This window comes from Panthera onca, chromosome B4 (assembly GCF_046562875.1).
Source record: "Panthera onca isolate mPanOnc1 chromosome B4, mPanOnc1 haplotype 2, whole genome shotgun sequence".
In the NCBI taxonomy this organism is placed as follows: Eukaryota; Metazoa; Chordata; class Mammalia; order Carnivora; family Felidae; genus Panthera; species Panthera onca.
In genome coordinates this window covers 58,118,591-58,140,672 of record NC_138345.1, presented here as the reverse complement: position 1 = coordinate 58,140,672, position 22,082 = coordinate 58,118,591, and the positions used below count along the sequence as shown (strand labels likewise).

General features: G+C 34.7%; 2 protein-coding genes across 10 annotated transcripts in view; one reads left to right on the top strand and one right to left on the bottom strand.

Annotated features, from left to right (window-relative positions):
* DNAI7 (dynein axonemal intermediate chain 7) overlaps positions 1-8,237 on the top strand; it is a 76,926-nt gene extending 68,689 nt beyond the window's left edge. For 6 of the 7 annotated variants that reach the window (XM_060658126.2, XM_081796130.1, XM_078450004.1 and 3 more), the window contains 2 exons: positions 1,290-1,403; positions 2,145-2,463. In XM_060658126.2, the coding sequence (XP_060514109.2) occupies positions 1,290-1,403; positions 2,145-2,423 (393 nt within the window). In that variant the 3' untranslated portion in view covers positions 2,424-2,463. Of the gene's footprint in view, positions 1-1,289; positions 1,404-2,144; positions 2,464-7,655 lie in introns of those variants that run through there. The other variant, XM_060658129.3, reaches the window with a different exon arrangement.
* The window catches only part of IRAG2 (inositol 1,4,5-triphosphate receptor associated 2), a 51,876-nt gene continuing 32,411 nt past the window's right edge, over positions 2,618-22,082 (bottom strand). For all 3 annotated transcript variants that reach the window (XM_060658131.3, XM_060658132.2, XM_060658133.3), the window contains 8 exons: positions 15,476-15,610; positions 8,918-9,065; positions 8,024-8,067; positions 6,435-6,497; positions 6,273-6,319; positions 5,915-6,016; positions 4,001-4,108; positions 2,618-3,133 (listed from right to left, as the gene is read on the bottom strand). In XM_060658131.3, coding sequence (XP_060514114.1) covers positions 2,890-3,133; positions 4,001-4,108; positions 5,915-6,016; positions 6,273-6,319; positions 6,435-6,497; positions 8,024-8,067; positions 8,918-9,065; positions 15,476-15,610 — 891 coding nt within the window. In that variant the 3' untranslated portion in view covers positions 2,618-2,889. The remainder of the gene's footprint in view (positions 3,134-4,000; positions 4,109-5,914; positions 6,017-6,272; positions 6,320-6,434; positions 6,498-8,023; positions 8,068-8,917; positions 9,066-15,475; positions 15,611-22,082) is intronic.

Genomic DNA, 22,082 nt, shown 5'->3' with positions numbered 1-22,082 from the left:
GTTGCAGGTTTTCTATATCCACATGTACAGGATTATAGTTAGAAAGGAGGGAATAAAGGGCAAGACCAGAAACCCAGGGTTGTCTCAAGTGTAATAATCTTTCCCAAAAGAGTAAGCCTGTAGTATGATCTTCATATCACAAATGGAGCATTGTCCACAGCTGGCCAGTTCTGCATTTTGTATGTTTTCTTCCTTCTTCCAGGCTGGACATATGTAAGATTTCTTAAAACAGGAAATGACTCAACATTTGCCCAAACATGACAAATCAGGCAAAATTAAACGCACTGATACAGAACCCACTTCCTTCTGCTTCTTGGCAGAGGCTCCCCATCTGCATACTGCTTCATGTTACCCATTAGGCTTTAGTTAAATAAGATTCTTCCATGTTAAACTGTGTGCTTCTTGAGGATGGGGACTGCTTTTTCATCACCTAGCATTCTTCTAGCACTTCTAGATTTAATGTCTTCCTTAAATCAGTAGACATTTAATAAATAGGCTATATAAACGAAGACAAAGAAGGTTCTAATCAGGAGAAATGTTTTAGGCAGAAGAGTTCTGTACTCAAGAACAGGTTTATCATATATCAGATATGACAATACAGGTAGACCTATAACATTGGAAAACGTGAGTACAGTGTACATATGTGCAAGAAAAAAACACCTTGGCTTTACGCACTCAGTTGCCACTCTACAAATGCTGAATGTAGTGTACTAGTCATTGCAGAATATCCAAGAATTTTTTTTCTAAACATTTATATTCTAGGCATTGTCATAGGTGCTTAGGATCCATTAGTGAATAAAGGTCCCTGCCATTGTGGAGCTTACATTCTAGCAGAGGAAAGCAAAAATCATCTTACTTTTTATGTTTATAGTTTAGTATGTCAAAAGGTGCTAAGTGCTACGGAAAAAAGTGCAGGTCAGGAATCATGGGGCTAGGGCGGCATACGATGGCAAACAGGGTGTTGGAGGAGGGGGCGCTCAATGAAAAGGCAAGAGCTAAGCAAAACTTGAAGGTGGGGAATTAGGCCAAGTGAAGGAAGCAAAGGAAGAAGAAAAGGAGATGATAGATCATGGGGTGTATGTGGCAGGACATCAGACGCCTTGTCAGTCATTGTTTGGACCTTGGTTTCTCTTCTGAAAGGCAACACCATTGCCTTGTCCTGACCGGGCGGTCATATTACATTTTAAATGGATTTTTCTGTACGGAGAAGCGACTGTAGGAGGCCAAAGATGGAAGAGAGGCTTGTTGTGAAGCTCTATGATCAATTGTATTTGTTTTTATATTGACAGGAACCCTTGGTAGAAATTAAAGCTTATCGACAACTGGCCCTGCTAAGTTCTGCTTTTGCATTTGGTTGGAGCAAGTGGAATGTAGAATGTGGTTCAAAAAAAGTTATAGTTAAGGTAGAGTATGCAAAAACCCATAAAACTTTGTCCTCCAAAAGAAGATAAGGTACTCACAAGCTAAATGAATGTAGGGCATAGTTTCTCCTCTTGAAAAGGTGAAAAAAATTAACATCCAAAATAGTTTTCAAACTTCACTTTTATTTTGTCAAAAATGTAAAGCCGAACTATGTAAAGATCATGCCTTCATTGCCCAGTATGGTGTCAAACCCTCTTAACTTTAGGCTAATGTCCTTATCTCTCTTTACCTCAACACAAGAACAAATGGAAGCGTTTAATGTGAATATATCTATGATTCACAAACGTTTTCCTCAGAGATGGGTAGGCCTCCAGTTTAACTTTCTGGCACATTTACTGCCTGATAACAAAGGTATCTTATCAAATTCTAAATGCTGACTGATGAATGTTCTAGCATAAGTGAGCCACCATATTTACTTGTGTATTTTGAATGGAAGCTCCTTGAGGATAGGGTTTATTGTTGCAGTTGCTACTTGTTTGGTTTTCTTTCTTTGTTATATCCCCAGAACCTAGAATAATACCTGGCACATGATAGCATTTCAACACTATCTCTGTTGAATGAATACATTTTGATAAGGTCTATAAACACATGGTTTAAGAAATGGGACACTAAGAATGTTTCTTTTACATTAGGAAGTTGGGGGACTTAGTTCAAATTACACTCTGCTAAAATACCTAATAGAAGAACTATTAATGGATTTCTCTAATTTTCTTTTTCTTTAGCTGAGGGAACACCTTACTGAAGAAGAACTTGTTCAGGATCCTAACTGGACCCTTTTAATGTTTAGTGGTGACAGAGCACAGAGGCTCAAAATCAATGAAAACAGTGAAACATTCTCTGAAGCCCTTAAAGAAGAAACAGAGTTTCATTCTACTCTGTATCACCTGGTTAAGGATTTTGCTTCCAAAGAAGCAATGGAGAAAATTAGGAGCTCCAAATGCCAGTTTATTGATTCTGTATGCTATATGCTACTCTCGACGAGATTACTCAGCTACTCTTAATCCCCCATGGTAAATTTTGTTCAGTATGAAGAATCAAGCAGTTTGGAGAAAAAAAAATCAGGTTATTCAATAAAATGTAATGAGTTGATATATTTCCAGTAGGTTATTAAAATCTAGTCAGCATTTTATACTCAAATGTTATTTTTTAAAAAGTGGGGTTGTTTTTCCCATGAATACTTTCAGTTTTCACTGTATGAAGATTTGAATGGTTCTTTATTTCAATAAATTTTAACAAACAACATGTAAGATCGCCTCAAAAAGCTCATTAAAAGATCATAGGTAGGCTTCCTCCCCATTATATTTTATTTGGGAGGAAATCACAGAAAGAGGGAATGTAAAATATCTTGCAGTCCTTCTGAGATCCTCTGGTTCTATGCTATAATTTCCCAGCTAAAAATGACTAATTTACAAAGTTCAGATACTGAAACTTTAAAAATGAAGACACACACATTGAGATGTGCTCTGGTCACACTGGTGGTGGTCCATTGTGTTGGAGTCTAGTAAATGGCCACAAGATTTGTTCTAGAGACATCCAGGAGTCCCCATCTGGTGTGGGAGCAGCATCCACAGACTTCTGGAAAAATCGTCCTGTGAGGAAGCTCATCAGAGCTGCAAACAGTACAATGAATGCAACAGAAAGCCAGAGTGCCTTATTAGCTTTTCTGATGGAAGTCTTGAGATTTGTTGCCCAGGAAGCTATTGTGTCATAACTATAAGGAAAATACAGAGTCAGTATTTGGTAATAGCAACAATCTGTTATTAGAAACACTCCTTTGCCAACAATACCAATCAAATCCTTGATCTGCCACCAACACTGCCTTGTAAGAAGCTACCTAATGTGACCTGCTGTCTTGGTTTGTACTACAATTTGCCCCCATCCCCACCCCCAATAATTTTTAGAATTAGAGAAATGATTTAGAGTTAAATAATGCCTGAGACAGACACCTAATTTTCAGATCATCACCATAGCATTTCTTAACTATTAACAAGAACATTTGAGTATTTATCTCATTCTTTCAATTGAGTAAGACAACTTCTATTCCTACAGTAGAAACAAAAATGTTATTTTTGGGGTAGAGCATGATATGTGTGTATATACCTATGTCACATACTTCTCACCATACCCTGGACTTTTGCTATATTGAAATTTAAACTATTTTTAGAAACACCCATAAGATTATTGTATCATAGGTCTTTGAAAATAGTTAACTGTGGAAAAAAAAAATAGTTAACTGTGTTAGACACTACACTTAGCATTTTACATGTGCTAGTTATTTAATCATGACAAAACAATGCCACAGGTGCTACCATTATCATTCCTATCTTCTAGATAAAGAAACTGGTGTTCAATAATGGATGAACTTGCCTAGGCCATCTGACTCCAGGGCCAAGTTCCTAACACTGAACTCTTACACGTGGAGGCATAATTCTTGTACACCATGCAAAATTTGTTTTTTTACCCTAAATTTAACAATTTGACAAGTCTTTTAGCACTTTGACTAAAATTAATACTGTTAACCCTGCCTTATCTTTCCCCATTCTACGAAAATGGTATCATGAGCAAGTAGACAACTTACATTGAAGAGCCATCCCATTTTGATGGATTATTTCTCTTTTCAGAAAGACTTGGCTTTCTTGTCCTTTCTACTGTTTCTTCTCCAGATGGTTCTGAGTCATCTTTACTTCTGTAAATAAGTATTTTTAAAAATGTTTGAAACTATGGATAATGTACCAGATTATTTATAAAATATTTCTAGATTGTACTACTAAAGAGGCTTTAGATATATATTTTTCTAAAGCAAAACAACTAATTCTAAAATTCAAATCACTAAATTTATGTTTTTAACCATTTATAGGAATTTAATTTTTAAAACTTACTATATTTAGGAAAATGTTTGTTGTAGAAAGTTGAGATACTATCCAAAGCAAAAGGAGAAATTTACAAAGAACATGCAGAAATTAGTCAATTATCACCACTAATAATTAACCAGTGTTACTAATCTGTGATTTCTTTCCCTGTTTATGTCTAATCATACTTTAAAAAACAAATGTGAATATTTCTTCCGTATTTTTTTATTCAATATGTAGCAAAATATTTTCTCCTTCTACCATATAATTAATCTATTAACAGTGGATTTTATGCTAAACTGGAGTAACATCAAAATGCCATTTCTTCTTTAAAAATCTTAATTTTGAAAGATTTTATAAATCTTTTTATAAAAATTTGTTTATAAAAATATGTTCAGTACAAAGCTAGCTACAATTGATATTTAACAAGTATGATTTTATTTGAAATACTTTCAATCCAATTGCTATCTACAGAGGAGTTCCTTTAACCTGAACAAAACTTGTTTCATTATCATGTTCACTAAAAAGTTCCTAGTTAGATTTGAATTTTGAAATTAGAAGCTCATTAGGCCCTCACTGTTGCCAAAGGGAACTGTTTCTCAAAGTTTTTTTCTTTTTTTCTTTTCTTGTTGGACTTCTATAGGGAATGTGTGTAGATGGTTTTAGTGTTTAAAGGAAACAAGGTCCAAATGCCTGGATTCTTGTTTCTCAAGATTTCAGTTTTTTTGTTTGCAAAGACTTCTCAGTAGAAATCATACTGTACTAACAAAAAAACAAAAGATAGATTGTAATCTTTTGGAGAAAACTTGATTTTTTTTCACCCAGGTAAGAAAACTCCATTACATTTGCTCTAAATCTGAAAAGAACTTTCAACATAAGCAATAGACTCCCAGGATTATTTAAAAAACAAAAAAACTGAGGGTAGGCACTATGTCTTACTCTTCTTTATACCCCTTAGGATCGAATGTAGTATATACCACATAGTAGGCAGGCAACAAACATGTATAAAAAGAACATAAAGCCATTTCAGTCAGATCTCTACAGATGAGGAAACAGACCAAATAAGGTTAAATAGTTTGTCCAATGTTCACCCAGGACTTAGAGGCAGCATTTCTTCGTGTCCCTTCTCCTCAGCTGTCTACCTTTTGCTATAGAAGATTTTATTTAACTTGCTACACAGACATATAGCAATATAGCATTTTACGTTTCCCCTACTGTTCATTTACACATAAAGGGAAGATAGATGTATATATAATGCAAATAATTTACGTATGTGCCTATATGCTATACATACATATATATAATTCATGTTTTGTTTTGTTTTTTAATCTAAGTAGATGGATATTTTACTTCTGTGGCTCTATGCTGACCTCTCAGATGGCCAGATTACCTATACAGGAAAAAAATAATCTTCACAATTCTGGCAAATTTAAGGGTCTTCTCTAACTCAAGACCTCAAACCTTAGGTACTAAAGAGTGAATGTATTTGCAAATAACATTTATAGAATGCTCTACAGTTTATAAAAGTCTTAATGAATTATCTTTTTGATGATGCAGCATCGATCTCATTTCCATAGAGTAAAAGTGCTCCCCACTATTTCCCAGTTCACATCAGGTTAATAAACACACCAAGCTTCACCTACTTTAGTTCACATTTTTCTTCTTCAGCATCTGCCCAGGAATAGGTGCTAATAAATCGATGTAATGAGGGACGGTGTTCACTCTGCTTTGACCCCAAAATACGCCTAAATAAAGATGATTATAGCCACTTGTCAAATTAAATATATCCGTAGCCATTATCAATTTATAAGTTCTATTTTTTGTTGGCATATTCACATTATGCTTCATTATAAAACTTCATGGTTATACACCTATTTTTATAATTATTGTGCATGTACTCTGTGTAAATCAAATGTTACTCTATTACTTATTGCAAACATTTACTTCAGTCAATTATAAAACAGGAGGGTTCCCAAAGGGCAACCATAAAATTACACTTACCAGCTGCTTGACCTCCTACTGAATCGGTCATTTTCCATCCCAGCCACCTTTAAAATTCAGAAATAATTTAAAACATAATGAAATGTCAATTTAGTGAAGTTTATGTTTTGTTATATGAAAATTAATTTGCTTTTGGCTAAGAACACTTAAGAATTTGCTTACCATTCCTGCATTTCCTATATTTCTGGGCAAAGAGGCAATGGTCACTCTCCGAAGAGAAGATGGCTACCCGAAGAGGGCAAAAAGTACATTTAGAAAATTATCCGTATTTTATCATTGTACATATATAACACTAGTGGATATCCTTGTACCTACACATACCTGCATTTGGTCATTGCTCAGTTAAACAGTAGACACATTTTGTTATGGCCAAATTGCCTTCCAGAAATATTCTACCAATTTAGATTTTACCTCCTCCCAACACCCGATGAGTATGATTTTTGCCAGTCAGATACGGCTTTTTGTTTCGGTTTCTAGTAACATTGAACATTTTTTTAATGTTTAATAGTCATGTATATATCTTCTCTGAGAACTATCTGTTCATGATTTTTGCCCATATTTTTAATGATATTTCTGACAGAAATGTTTTTCATGGTTAATGCAGCCAAATCTGTCTTTTGCTGTAGTGTTTCTTTTATGCCTAGGTTTTCCCCAACTCAAGAGGCGATAAATATGTACCTATTTTCTAGCTTTTTTTTTTTTTGTGGTTTCACTTTTTCCATTTAACACATTTAAAGATGGGCATATTTTGATAAATTGATATATTTACATATCAGCATTGAGATTTGCACAGGAAAATGTGATATACTACTATGTGGTTCTTAAAGTTTAACTTCAGGAAATAAAAATGTAATATTAAATGTAGGAGATAGACTAAAGAAGCTTAAGGTGAATTCTTTTTTTAAACCACCATTCCTAATTTAATTGTATAGGTTAGTTGAATATTAAAAATATAAAATTTCAGTCCAAGAAACTTGGGTTCTCACCATGGTTCTGCCACTACGTGATCATAACTAATCACTTATGTGAAAGTGATTTTCCTCATTTGTGAAAGAGATTTGGATGGAATGATTTTAACGTCTCTTGCTCAAAAAAGTCTGTGAAATCCTGACTTTCAAACTGGCAAAAACTGCTGGTTGACTTTCAAGATCCCATTTTCCCCTTTTCACTTGGTGTAAAAAAAAAAAAAAAAAAAAAAAAGAAAAGAAAAGAAAAGAAAAACCTCCTTGAGTTTCTAGTTAGGCACAAAGACTCCAGAATTAAAAACGGGTTTTCCAGCCTCATTTTCAACCAAGAAACAAAAGGGAAATGTTATCTGGGATTTCTAGGAATTGTCATGAGAGGGAGAGGGAATATCCATTTTTGCTTCTTCCTATTTCTTAGAATGTGACTCCATGAGGAGTTGGTGCCCCTAAACCGATGAAGCCATCCTAGACCTTAAGGTGGAAGCAAAGGGCTGCGGGTGATGAAGCAGCGAGAGGAGACTGGGCCTTTTGGATTTTGTGAAGCTTCTCTACCATTTGGGGACTGCTTATTTCCAACTCTGGTTTTATATGAAAGAGAAACTATCTGGTTTTCCTCCTGCTTTTGGAGAAACTTAATTGATGTACACATACAGTAAGTATAAAAGCATACACATATACACGCATAACTACATGAACACAGACATATGATTTACATGTAAAGCCATGTTTCAAATAATATTTTAAAACCATCTCATCGGTAACATTTGATAGACAATTAGTAATTACCTTGGAGTTTAGAGAAGATGAGCGTCTTTTAATTTGGCAGTCATCTGAAAGGAAAAACGCATTTGCACATTTTAGGAATTACATATGCAATTTTTTGCAACAGTCTTAATTCTTTACAAAGAAGAGCAAAAGTCAGAAAATAAGACCCCAGAGACTACTGAGCAATAAAAGTATCTGGTTATTATTTTGTGATTCATAACAATTACCACTTTAATTGATGGAATGCAATCCTCTATGTCACTACAGATGTCCACAATGCTTACCCAGCACATAGGAGGCGCTAAATAAATGTATGCTTCATAAATGAAACTACAGATCAGAAGATTATCAAATGTGATTACTTTTTCTAGAAAAGGGAACAGATCATTAGAATAATTCTGTTCAGAAAGGTTCACACTATTTAAATTAAAACTTTATATAAACCTTATGTTTTAAGGTATTTTCCATGGTCTCAGATGTCTATTTTCCAATCCATCAGCCAGCTTACTATGCCACAGTCATTCCTTCTTTGAGAAATACAAAACCATTGTTGATGAAAGTGGCTCATTTAACCTACTGTGCTTTATGTGTGGAGAAAAAGCCAATTCTAACATACCCTAAATAGGAGAACATTAGGTAAACTCGATGGGTTGTATTACATATATTCTTTCATGTCAGCAATCTAATTTAATGAATTTTTTGGTGTCATTACCAAAGAATCTTTCTGGTCTCTCAACCTGTTTTCTAAATAATATCTATAAGCATTTGGGCTACATAAATAACAGGAATGAGTTATTCTTCTAACATAACCTTAACCTAAAGTTTTTATATCAAAGACATAATAGGAATTTGTAAGAGAGAATGAAAGAGGAGAATGTTAGAAAAACATAACTGATACTATTAAGTTTTTATTACCTTCATCTTCAAGAGGATTAAAAGACCTTTCATTTTGCAGAAGAACCTGTTTCAGTTCTTCTAATTCAGCATGCTCTTTGGCATACATTCTCTTCAGGTTTTCTACATGCTGAATCATCACTTCAACTGCTTTACTAACTCGGCTTTCCTAGTAGGAAAAAAAAGAATAAATTTACAGTGAAAATACTATTCTTGATATCCAGTTAAAAAATGGTGATTAGGCACATGCATTTATCTTTACTCCATCCCTAAATTCCCCTAAAGTGACAATAAAGGCATTTTTTTAAAGAAGGCATGAGTACACAAAGAAAAATAGAACAGAAGAAGATATAATAAAATTTTGAAAGCTTGCTAGTAGAAGGACTAGTGATGAATGTCTAAGACCTGAAAAAGCTGAACTCTTAAAAAAAAAAAAAAAAAAAAAAAAAGCAGTAAGCCTGCAAGCAACCTGCACTGCACCACAGAAAGCCATGCAAGCTCAGGATTTAAAGGGCCTCTGAAATTAAACTTGAAGGTAGGTATATAACAGAAGAAATGGTTGAAAATCTGCATAAAAAGTGATTAGATCCACATATCTCCTTACTCAGACCAGCTGAGCAACTTCCCTTCATCACTTTGCCAAAAGACCACAAAGGTTGAATATTTAGAGAGAGAGAAACAGCCTGTGGATTGGGCAGTCACAGATAGTTGATGGTTAATGAATCATACAGAAAAGAAGAGATTAAGCAAAAGTCTGTATACACACTAAATACTGAGATACCTAGCCTGATTTCTCCCTCCAACTTGCAAACACTGGCAGCCAGGCTTATACTCTCAAAGCAGGTGGTTGGAAGGTTTTCCTCTGAGGAATCTAACACAGCAAGATAAAAGTCTTAACATTACTGACATTAAGAATATCCCAATGAGACATCCTAGCTTGTGTGAAGCTCAGAGACAATGAGAACCTCCCCTGCCCAACATACACACAGCTCCCATTCAGCTATATAGTGGATCATCACTAATCAGAGAAAAGCCTCTAACCATGAAAGAGGAAAATCCGCACTAGAAAAGCAAGCTGGAGGAGATCAACTACCCAAAGTCTTTGAAGAAACTAGAAATATCGTCAGAGTTAAGATTAAGGGTTGCATCCATGAAATAAGAACAAGATATTAAAAAGCTGCATGTTGAAAATAAAGTTTGGGGATTAAAAATATGACAAAAATACATAACTCAAGAGAAGAGCTTCAAGGTAAGGTTGAGGAAATATCCCCCCAAATGGAGCAAAAACACTAAAAAGAGAAAAGAGATGAAAAAGGACCTGTTCAGGAGATCCAACAGGCAAAGAACAAGAACTCAAGAAAACTTAGGAAAATTCCACAGAATGTAGAAAAAGGAAATAATTTTTTAAAAAAATCTCTAGAACTCAAGAACTTGCCAGCTTATATCCACCCAGGGCCTGTACATGAAAATAAACTCATACCAAAAAAAAGGACAGTAGGGAGAAGAGGATATCCTAAAATCTTCTGGAAAGTAAGCAAAGGCATAAACAAAAGCTCAAGAGTCAGAATGGCATCAAACTTTGACAGCAACACCAGAAATTAAGAAGGAAATGAAACAATGCAAGAAAAATTCTAAAGGAAATTATCTCTAACCTAGAATCTATCACCCAGCTAGACTATCAATTAAGTAGGAAAATAAAAACATTTTCAGTTATATAACGTCTCGAAAAGTTTAACCCTCAGGATTTTTTTTTAAAAATTGAAGTATAGTTGACATACAATATTGTCATAATTTCAGGTGCATGATATAATGATTTGACAATTATGCATTATGCTTCATTCACCATAAGTGTAGTTACCATCTGTCACCATACATTATTACAATTTATTGGCTACATTCCCTATGCTGTACTTTTTATCCCTAAGACTAGAGCTTTGATAACTGTAGATTTTTACCCCTTTGTATATTCCTGCCTCCTTTGTTGTAGATTAATTGACGATATATACATGAGGGTTTATTTCTGGGTTCTCTATCCTATTCCACTGATGTATGTGTCTATTTTGGGGTAGTGCCATACTATTTTGACTGCTATAGCTTTGTAGTATATCTTGAAGTCTGGCAGTATGATACCTCTATCTTTGTTCTTCTTTCTGAAGATTGTTTTGGCTATTCAGGGTCTTTTGTGGCTCCTTATAAATTTCAGGATAATTTATTCTAGTTCTGTGAAAAATGCTGGTGGTATTTTGAAAGGAATTGCATTGAATCTATTGATTGCTTGAGGTAATATGGACATTTTAACAATATCAGTTCTTTCAGTCCATAAGCATGGACTGTCTTTCCATTTGTGTCATCTTCAATTTCTTTGTTTTATAGTCTTCAGAGTACAGGTCTTTCACTTCCTTGGTTAAATTTATTTCTAGATATATTATTATTATTGGTGCAATTGTAATGGGATTGTTTTCTCAATTTCTCTTTCTGCTACTTCATTTTCAGTGTATAGAAATACAGTTTCTGTATATTGGTTTCGTATCCTGCAACTTTACTGAAATTAATTATTAGTTCTAATAGTTTTTTGGTGGAGTCTTTAGGGTTTTCTAGATATAGTATCATGTCATCTGCAAATAGTGAGTTTTACTTCCTCCTTACCAATTTAGATGTCTTTTATTTCTTTTTCTTGCTAATTTCTGTGACCAGGACTTCCAGTACAATGTTGAAGTGGTGAGACTGGACATCCTGGTCTTATTCCTGATCTGAGAAGAAAATATTCCAGCTGTGTATGATGTTAGCTGTGGATTTTTCATATATGACCTTTTTTGTTTTGAGGTATGTTCCCTCTAAATCCCCTTTGTTGAGTTTTTATCATGAATGGATGCTGAATTTTGTCAGATGCTTTTTCTGCAGCTATTTAGATGATCATATGGTTTTTAACCTTCATTTTGTGAATCTGATGTATTTGCACATATCGAATCATTCTTGAATACCTGGAGCAAATCCCACTTGAATGTGGGGAATGATTCTTTTAGTGTATTACTGGATTTGGTTTCTAATATTTTGTTGAGGATTTCTGCAATTATGTTCATCGGGGATATTGACCTGTAGTTTTCCTTTTTTGTAGTGTCTTGGGTTTTGGTATCCAGGTAATGGTGATATTCACAGAATGAATTCATAGAGTTCATAGAATGAATTTGGAAGCTTTCCTTTCTCTTCTATTTTTTGGAATAATTTGAGGAAGATAGGTACTACCTATTCTTTAAATGTTTGGTAATAATTCACCTGCAAAACTATCTGATCCTAAACTTTTTTTTGTTGAACGTTTTTTGATTACTGATTCATTACTAGTAATCCTATTCAGATTTTCTATGTCTTCCTTATTCAGTTTTGGAAACTGTATGTTTCTAGGAATTTATCCATTTCTCCTATGTTGTTATATTTTTTGATATATAATATTTTATAGTAGTCTCTTATAATCCTTTGTATTTCTGTGACATCAGTCATTATTTTTTCTCTTTCCTGATTTTGAGTTCTTTTTCTTAATGAGTCTAGCTAAAGGCTTACCAGTTTTATCTTTTTAAGAAAACAGCTCGTTTTCATTGATTTTTTTTTTTTTTGCCTCTATTTCATTTATTTCTGGTCTGAGCTTTATTGTTTCCTTCCTTCTACTAACTTTGGGCTTTGTTCTTTTTCTAGTTCCTTTACGTGTAAGGTAAGATTGGTTGAAATTTTTTTGTGGTTCTTGAGGTAGGCTGTATCATTATAAAATTTCCTCTTAGATCTGCTTTTTCTGCATCCCAAAGATTTTAGACCACTGTATTTTCATTTTCATTTGTGTTTATGACTTCCCCTTTGATTTCTTTGTTGGCCCATTGGTTGGTTAGTAGCATATTGTTTAGCTTCCTAGTGTCTGTGTCTTTTCAAGTTTTTTTTTCTTAAAATTGATTTCTAGTTTCACACTGTTGTGGTTGGAAAAGATGCTTGATTTCAATCTTATTTATGTGATCTAATCTCGAGAATTTTCCATGTGCACTTGAGAAGAATGTGCATTCTGCTAGTTTGGGATGGAACGTTCTGTATATGTCCATTAAGTTCGTCTGGTCTTAATGTGTCATTCAAAGCCACTGTTTCCTTATTGATTTTCTGAATGGATGATCTATTCATCGATGTAAGTGATGTATTAAAGTGACCTCCTATTACTGTATTACTGTCAATTTCTCCCTTTATGTTTATTGATATTTGCTTTATGTATTTAGATGCTTCTATGTTGAGTGCATAGATATTTACTATTTTATATCCTTTTGTTGGACTGATCCCATTATCATTATGACCTTCTTTGTCTCGTTACAGTCTGTTTAAAAATTCTATTTTGTCTGATATAATATTGCTACCCCAGTTCTTTTCATTTTTATTTGCATGAAATATTTTTCCATCCCTTTACTTTCAGTCTATATGTGTCTTTAGCTCTGAAGTGAGTCTCTTGTAGGCAGCATATAGACAGGTATTGTCGTTTTATTCATTCAGTCACCCTATGTCTTTTGATTAAAGCATTTAAAGTAATCATTGCTACATATGTACTCATTGCCATTTTGGTTTTTTTTTTTGTTTTTTTTTTTTTTTTTTGTAGTTCTCTCTTCCTTTCTTCTTCTCTTGCTCTCTTCCACTGTGATTGATGATTTTCTTTAGTGTTATGCTTGGATTCATTTCTCTTTATTTTTGTGTATCTATCATAGGTTTTTGGTTTGTGGTTACCATTAAAATTTGTATCTAACATCCTAAGTATATAGGAGTCTATATTAAGTTGATAGTCACTAATTTTGAACACATTCTAAACAAACTACATTTTTACTCCCATATTTGGTGAACAGAAAGGAGACCAGTCTGGCTGGAGTGCAATAATTCAGGAAGATAAACTTAGGAAATTAATTTCAAGATGTAAGAGGGTAGGGGAATCATGTAGATCTTTTTAAACCATCATAAGGATTTTGGTTTTTATTCTGAAAAAAACTGAGGAGCCACTGGAGGACTTTGAACCAAAAAGAAACATGATCTGGCTTAAGTTTTGAAAGTATTACTCTGGCTGCTTTATGGAGAACAGATTATGTTGCAGGGAGTATTTGGTTTGAATGCAAACAGGCAGACCATTTAGAAAAATACTGTATTAATCTCTAAAACATAGAATGGTAGCTTAGATCAAGGTGGTAGCAGTGGAGAAAGAAACATGTGGTTGAATTCTGGATATATTCTGATGATAAATAGGATTTTCTGTAGCATTAGAGGTAGAGTGTGAGAGAAAGGTGTGGAGAATTGCTCCCAAGGATTTTCAATATGATAATCTGGAAGGGAAGTTACCCTTGACTGAGATAAGGAGATTATGAGTAAAACCGGTTTTGGAGAGACCATGGGCAGTTTATTTTTATATATGTTTGAATTGTTTGTCAAATAATATATATGTGTTGTTTGAATTGTCTGTCAAACATCCAAGTGGAAATGCTGCATCTGTAGTTAGTATATTCTAGTCTGGAACTCACAGCAATGGCTTAGGATAAGCATGTGAATTTTGGAGTCATCAGCTGACTACATAAGATGGTATGGGGATTGAAGAAGATGAACATCACACGTACAAGGATGGAGCCCTGGGCCCCACTGATGAGGCCTGGGAGAATGGTGGGACCCACACAGGAGCCTGGAAGGGAGTGACCCATGATGTAGAGAGAAAAAAACAGGAGCATGTGGTACCTAGAAGCCTAGTGAGGAGAGTACTTCCAGGAGGAGAAAGAGCTCAGCCATGCTGAATATAGCAGAGAGGTTAAGGAAAATAGGTAGGTTAAGGCCAATTAGAGCAGATTTCAGTGAGAATGGGAGGGGACAAATTAGAGACCATGAGTACAATTCTGTTGAGGAAATTTGCTGGAAATGGGAGCAGAGAAACAGGGTGGTAGTCAAAGAAGAAAGGGTCAAAGATTATTGTATTTGTTTTTGTGTTTTTTTCCATCTTAAAGACACTATATATGTGTTCTCATGAGAATGATTCAATACAGTGGGGAAAGTTGAAGATTTTTGAAGGAAAATAGGGAGAATCAGACCCCAAGACTCTGAGTAAATTAGGAGGATGGATTCTGGTATACAGTTGAGATGGTTAGTCTTAGACAGGATTAGAAACAACTCATGTTTTGTACTGTGAAGGAAGGCAAAGTATGAGGGTTGAGATGTTATTAGGTTTGGAACTTGTGGCAGTTCCCTTCCAAATGACTCCAAGTTCTCTCTGAGGCAGGAAGCAAAGTCGTTATTTGATAGAGAAGATGGGGAAGGACATGATGAAGATTTGAGGAGAAAGTGTGAAATTGATATTTGGAACAGATGATTTAGATGACTGTCCCTGGATAATGCTATTATGAGAGGGGTTTTTTTTTTTTTACATTTTTATTTGCATATCCCATTTTCCATTTTTTCCGTATTAAATACGTAAATCTTGTACAACACAGAAGTATTTTTAAAAACTTCTTCCTAGAAGTGTAATCCATAATCTCAGGGGAAATAGTAATTTTTAGTAGTTTCATCATAGCAAAAGAAACGGAGACAGATTACCTGATTAATGGCTCCAAGCATCTCAGCCCTACTGGCCACTCGTGCAGTGCACTGGCTAAGGAAAGTAATACTCTTCTCCAGCTTTTTAACAATTTCCTGGGCATGGTTGTCATCTTCACAAAGTGGTGTTAAAGACTGCACAGAAAGTAAAGTATTAAAATATATCCAACCCAAGTATTCAGCAAATGATTCTAACACTATGTTGTAAATACAAATGACAGTCACATCTCACTTATGTTGGTGGAAAGAGAAAAGAAGCAGCAAAGACCAATAATGAATGGTACTGAAATATTAATATCATTGTTGGCTATCAAACAGACTATGCAGACGTTCACAAAACTTTTTATATCTAGTATTGATCTCGTCCTTCTTTACTTCCTGAATTTGCCATTCTTTCGTGCACATTTCTGCCTACCACTTTTCCACTTACCAGAATAGGATATACTTAACTGGTAATGGTAGAGAAATTGTGCTTATGAATGAGTTGAGTGTATTGTATAAGGAGCATGGTTTGAACTTTTAAGAAAAGTAGTGAAATATACTACATTTAGATATGGTTCTGACTTATATACTTCCTCTTGTATTGATTACAAAGCATTATTGGGCAGGTTAGATGGGTATGCCTGCACTGCCTCATGAATATTTCTTTCAAACCTGTGCCCTTTCCTGATGGAAGACCATCCATTTCACTAGGGTAGAGACAGAATTAAGTGGACAGATTTGGAAACAAACAAGCCACTGCTTATTAGCTGTGTTTCCATGAGTGAATTTCTAAGACTTGCCCAAATCTAAAACACCATAAATTTTGTATATCATTAAAAAAGGAAAAGTTGTGTCAATAAAATTATAAGGCATCACTGACTATATATTGCATTGTAATCCTAAAAATATTATGTAAACATTTCTGTTTGTTCTTTCTTCATCTGCCAGATGGAGACAACTATGGGAATCCCGTTCCAGGAATACCGGGACATGAGTGGTAATATATGCAAATTGCTTTTCACACAGTAGATGCTAAATAAATGTCAGCCACTTCTGAAACAGAAACAAATGTGTGAGTTGCAGCTGGAGAGTTGCTAACCAACTGTAGTGGCCATTGTCAGACACATAGTTTCCTATTGTAGTTTAAATAACCACATTCATTTGGGAAAGGAAGAGCAGATGTTAGTTGTCAGCCAAACAAAATATGGTTTTACCAAAATTGAATCATGAAGAAATAGAAATTTTGAATAGAACAATAGCTAGTACAGAGATTGAAGCAAAACTCCCCCAACAAAGTCCAGTAATGGTTGGCTTCATTGGAGAATTCTACAAAACATGGAAAGAAGATTAAAACCATTTTTCTACAACAAGTGTTGGCAAGGATGTGGAGAAAAAGGAACCCTCATGCACTACTGGTGGGAATGCAAACTACTACAGCCACTATGCAAAACAGTATGGAGGCTCCTCAAAAAATTAAAAATATAACTACCCTACAACCTGAAATTGCATTACTGGGTATTTATCCCAAAAATACAAACACACTAATTTTGAATTAGGATCCATGCGCCCCTATGTTTATTGCAGCATTTACAGTAGCCAAACTATAAAAGCAGCCCAAGTGTCTAATGATAGATGAACGGATAAAGAAGATGTGCTATGTATATTCTATGGAATATTATTCAGCCATAAAAGATGAAATCTTATTTGCAACAACATGGATAGAGCTAGAGAGTATAATGCTAAGTGAAATAAGTCAGTCAGAGAAAGACAAATACCATATGATCTCACCCATATGTAGAATTTAAGAAACAAATAAGCAAAGGAAAAAGAAGAGACAGAGAGAGAAACTGTTAACAAACTTATGGTTACCAAAAGGGAGGTGGGTAGGGGGATGAGTGAAATAAATGATGGGGAGTCGAATACACTTATTATTAAAAAAAAAAAAAAAAAAGAACTTTAAGCAAACCCAGGGCTGTACTTGTGGATTAATTGAACATGTATAATTTACCACTGCAGTTTATATAACTGTATTTTTCTCATTCTGGTAAATAGGCATTTCCAGCTTCAGGAGAAAAATTAGAACATTTCTGCACAATAAAATAAGCCATCAGCCTATTCAACTATTATAAGTAAAAAAGTCTCGGTTCATACCACCACTGCTTAGTTTTGAAGTTGAAATAAGTTTCCAAGTTTAATTCAACTTTTCACCATTTACATCTATTTCTTTTTGTTCACATTTATTGCGTTGATTTTTTCCCTGTAATCAATTCCCTGTATTTTTTTCCTTGTAAACAATACTATTTTCTTTTTCTAGTTTGATGCTACATCAAATGATATGAATGATTCAGAGAATGCCAATCTAGGAAAATACGTTCACTGTACTTAGGTAGACAGGGCCAAGAGCAAAAGATGGTGATGGAAACACATCAGGGTTTGAATGGTTTGTCACATGTTATTACTTGTAGGCTTTTGGATAAATTAGCCATTAATACTAAGTGACTGTTTCTCATCTACAAAATGGGAATAATAATACCTATTCCACATGTGGTCGTGTTACATTTTATAACAAATGTAAAAAAGCCTAATTTAGACCTGGGCAGGTGGTAGGGGTTCAATAAACAATATGTATTTTTTATGTTTTCTTATTAAAACTAAATTTTAAATTGCTAGTAGTTCAAAGGATTTGTTTCTATATGGGAGTTCATTTAGTTCTTAGTAATAGGCTTAGTAATAGGCTATTTAGAAACACTGGTTATTTGTCTCATTATGGCTTTATGGCAAATTTATTCAAATTTTTATATAGGTAGATAACCTGGGGGCATGTCAAGTGTGTTCAACTTGCTTGTGTCTTAATGCCTATATCAGAGTTTTGTTTGTTTTAAGCCAAAAAAGGCCCTTGTGGGAAATGAAAACTTAATAAAATTGTTCATAAAATAAGTACAATAAATCTTTAAAAAAATAATCCCTCTAAAAGTCTTCCAAAAACCTGAAGAGGAGCAAACATTTCCAGGCTCATTCTTTGAGGCCCACTATTACTCTAATATCAAAGCCAAAGACCACAAGAAAATTACAGACTACTGGCCTTTATGAATGTTGATGTAAAAATCCTCAACAAAATACTAGCAAACCAATTTCAATAGCACATTAAAAGTATTATAAACCATGACCAAGTGAGATTTATTCATTTAATGCAAGGATGGCTCAGCATATGAAAATCAATCCGGTGTGATATACCACATTAACAGATTAAAGGATAAAAACCCACATTGACCACCTAAATTGATGCAGAAAAGCATTTGACAGGATTCAACACGCTTGATAAAAATATTCAGAAAACTAGAAATAGACAAAAAACTATGTCAACCTAATAAAGGTCATATGTAACAAGCCCACAGCTAACATCATACACAATGGTGAAAGGATCAAAATTTTCCTCTAAGATATGGAACAAGGCAAGGATGTGCACACCCTACCACTTCTATGCAACCTAGTACTGGAAGTCCTAGTCAGAGCAGTTAGGCAAGTAATACATTAGAAATCCACACTGGAAAGGAAGAAGTAAAGTAATCTCTGTTCATATATGACATGATCTTATATATAGAAACCCCTAGATTGTTATAACTAATAAACAAATTCGAAAAGATACAGGATACAAAATCAACGTACAAACATCAATGGCATTCACATACACTAATGATGAACCCAAAAAGAAAATTAAAAAGTTCCACTTATAATACCATCATAAAAAATAAAGTACTTATGAATAAACCTAACAAAGGAGGTAAAAGACTTGTACTCTAAAAACTACAAACATTGCTGAAATTAAAGAAGACACAAATAAAAGGAAAGACATCCTGTGTTCATGGATTGGAAGACAATTTTCTTAAGATGTCCATTCTACTGAAATCTGCCTACAGATTCAATGCAATCCCTATCAAAATCCCAGTGGTATTTTTTTTTTTGCATAAATAGAAAAATTCATCCTTAAACTGATATGGAATCTCAAAGGACCCCTAATAGCCAAAACAATTTTGAAAAAGAAAGAGCTGAAGGACACTTTCTGATTTCAAAACATACTACAAAGCTATAATATGGTACTGGAATAAAGACAAAAAACAACAAGGATGCCAAGACCCAGTGGAAAAACTGGATATCTTTTCATGGAGGTCATCAAGAAGATATGACCACCAGTTGATCTATCAGCTGGATCCAGGTAATCAGAGGTTATTCACCCCCTTCCTGTCCTTGAAATATGGCTTCCCCACTCTGAGAAGCTGCCCCAAGAACACTGCCTTGAAATAATGATGTAGTGCTGAGATCATTTGGATGGTATATATAACAACCCAGTAAAGCCTCTATATAAACTTAATAGATTTGGTGGGTGGCTGCAGAGATCTACTTGTCTTGTAGCCACCAAAGACAAGCGCATATGTAAATTTCTTTGCTTATTAAACCTTCCATCTACCAACTTGGAGCGACCTGCCTTTTCCTTCAGTTTCTCCCTGCCCTCTGAATATGAGGGCTAGTTTCAGATTATGTCCACGAAGCTCCTGAGGATCTTGCAAACCAACAATATCCATATCCGTACCCATATCGATGTCCACATTTAATATCCATATCAAAAAAAGTGAAACTGGACTCTTATCTTACACTATATACAAAAGTAAACTCAAAATGGATTGAATAGGGGCACCTGAGTGGCTCAGTTGGTTAAGCATCAGACTCTTGATTTTGGCTCAGGTCACGATCTCACAGTTTGTGGGATCAAGCTCTGCATTGGGTTCTGTGCTGACAGTGTGGAGCCTGCCTGGGATTCTCTCTCTTCTTCTCTCTCTGCCTCTCCCCTGATCATGTTCATATTCATATTCTCTCTCTCTCTCTCTCTCTCCCTCCCTCTCTCAAAATAAATAAACAAACAAACAAACAAACACTAAAAAAAATGGATTAAAGGGGCACCTGGGTGGCTCAGTAGGCTAAGCCTCCGACTTCAGCTCAGGTCATGATCTCATGGTTTGTAAGTTTGAGCCCCACATTGGGCTCTGTGCTGATGGTGTGGAGCCAGCTTAGAATTCTTTCTCTCTGCCTCTCTCTCTGCCCCTTCTGGGCTCACACACTCTCTCTCTCTCTCTCAACATAAACTAAAAAAAAATGCATTAAAGATTTAAATTTAAGACCCAAAACTATGTAACTTCAGAAGAAAACATTGGGGAGAATCTTCATGACATTGGATTTGACAATGATTTCTTGGATATGACACCAAAAGCACAAGCAACAAAAGCAAAAATAGACAAATACTGCTATATCAAGTTTAAACACTTCTGTGCATCAAAGAACATAATCAACAAAATGAAAAGGAAACCTATGGAGTAGGAGAAAAAAAACCATACATCTTATTACAAAATTGTCAAAGGACTTGAATAGCCATTTTTCCAGAGATGGTATGCAAATGGCCAACAAAGAGATGTATGAAAAGATGCTCAATAATACCAACCATCAGAGGAATGCAAAGCAAACCACAATAAGATTGCATCTTGCACCCATTAGTATGGCTACTATCGAAAAAGCAGAAAATACCATGTTGGCCCTCATGTGGAGAAATTGGAACCCTGGTGCACTATTAACAGGATTGTGAAATGGTGCGACCACTAAGCAAAACAATATGATGGTTCCTCACAAACTTAAAAATGGAACTCCTATTCCCACTTTGGGTAGATTTCTAAAAGAACTGAAAGCAGGGTGCCAAAGAGATATTTGCACACCCATGATCAGAGTAGCAATATTCACACTAGCCAAAGATGGAAGCAACTCAAATGTCTATTGATAAATGAATGGGCAAACAAAATGCAGGATACGCATATAATGGAATATTTATTCAGCCTTAAAAAGGAAGGAAATCCTGTCACAAGCTAAAACATGGATAAAGTTTGAAAACATTATACTAAGTGAAATAAGCCAGATACAAGAAGACAAACACTATATGATTTTACTCAGATGAGGTATCTGAGGTAGTCAAATTCATAGAAACAGAAAGTAAAATGGTGGTTACCAGGGGCTGAGAGGAGGGGAAAAGCGGGGTTGTTTAATGGGTACAGAGTTTCAGTATGCAAGATGGGAAAGTTCTGGAGATCTGCTTTGCAACCGTGTGACATACTTAACACTACTGAACTGTATACTTAAAATGGTTGATATGGCAATTTTGATGTTATGTTTTTTTACTACAATAAAAAAAAACAGAATATGGTTTCTAAATTTTTATTTTTCTTTTTCCAAAAATAACCTTCTTAATTTTCCAACCCATCTCTATATTTATGGTTATTTCACAAAATGGAAAAATAGTAGTAGTTGTTACCTATCTACCTACACAGGGCTTGCCCATCATCTGACAAGACTAAAATCAGTCACCATTCTTTTTTTCAGTTAATTAAATGGAAATAGGCTTTTGATTCTCTTCTTTGAAGCTTAAAATTGATATTATCTCCTATTGCTCAGTTTCCTGCATGATGACTCTTCTGCCTGAAACCTATGTGAACATTTGGAGAGAAGGCAGGTGACCCACAATGATTTTAAGAGGCATTTTTTTTTTTATTGCTCATACTCTATTAGCAATCTTTTATTTTAGCCTGAT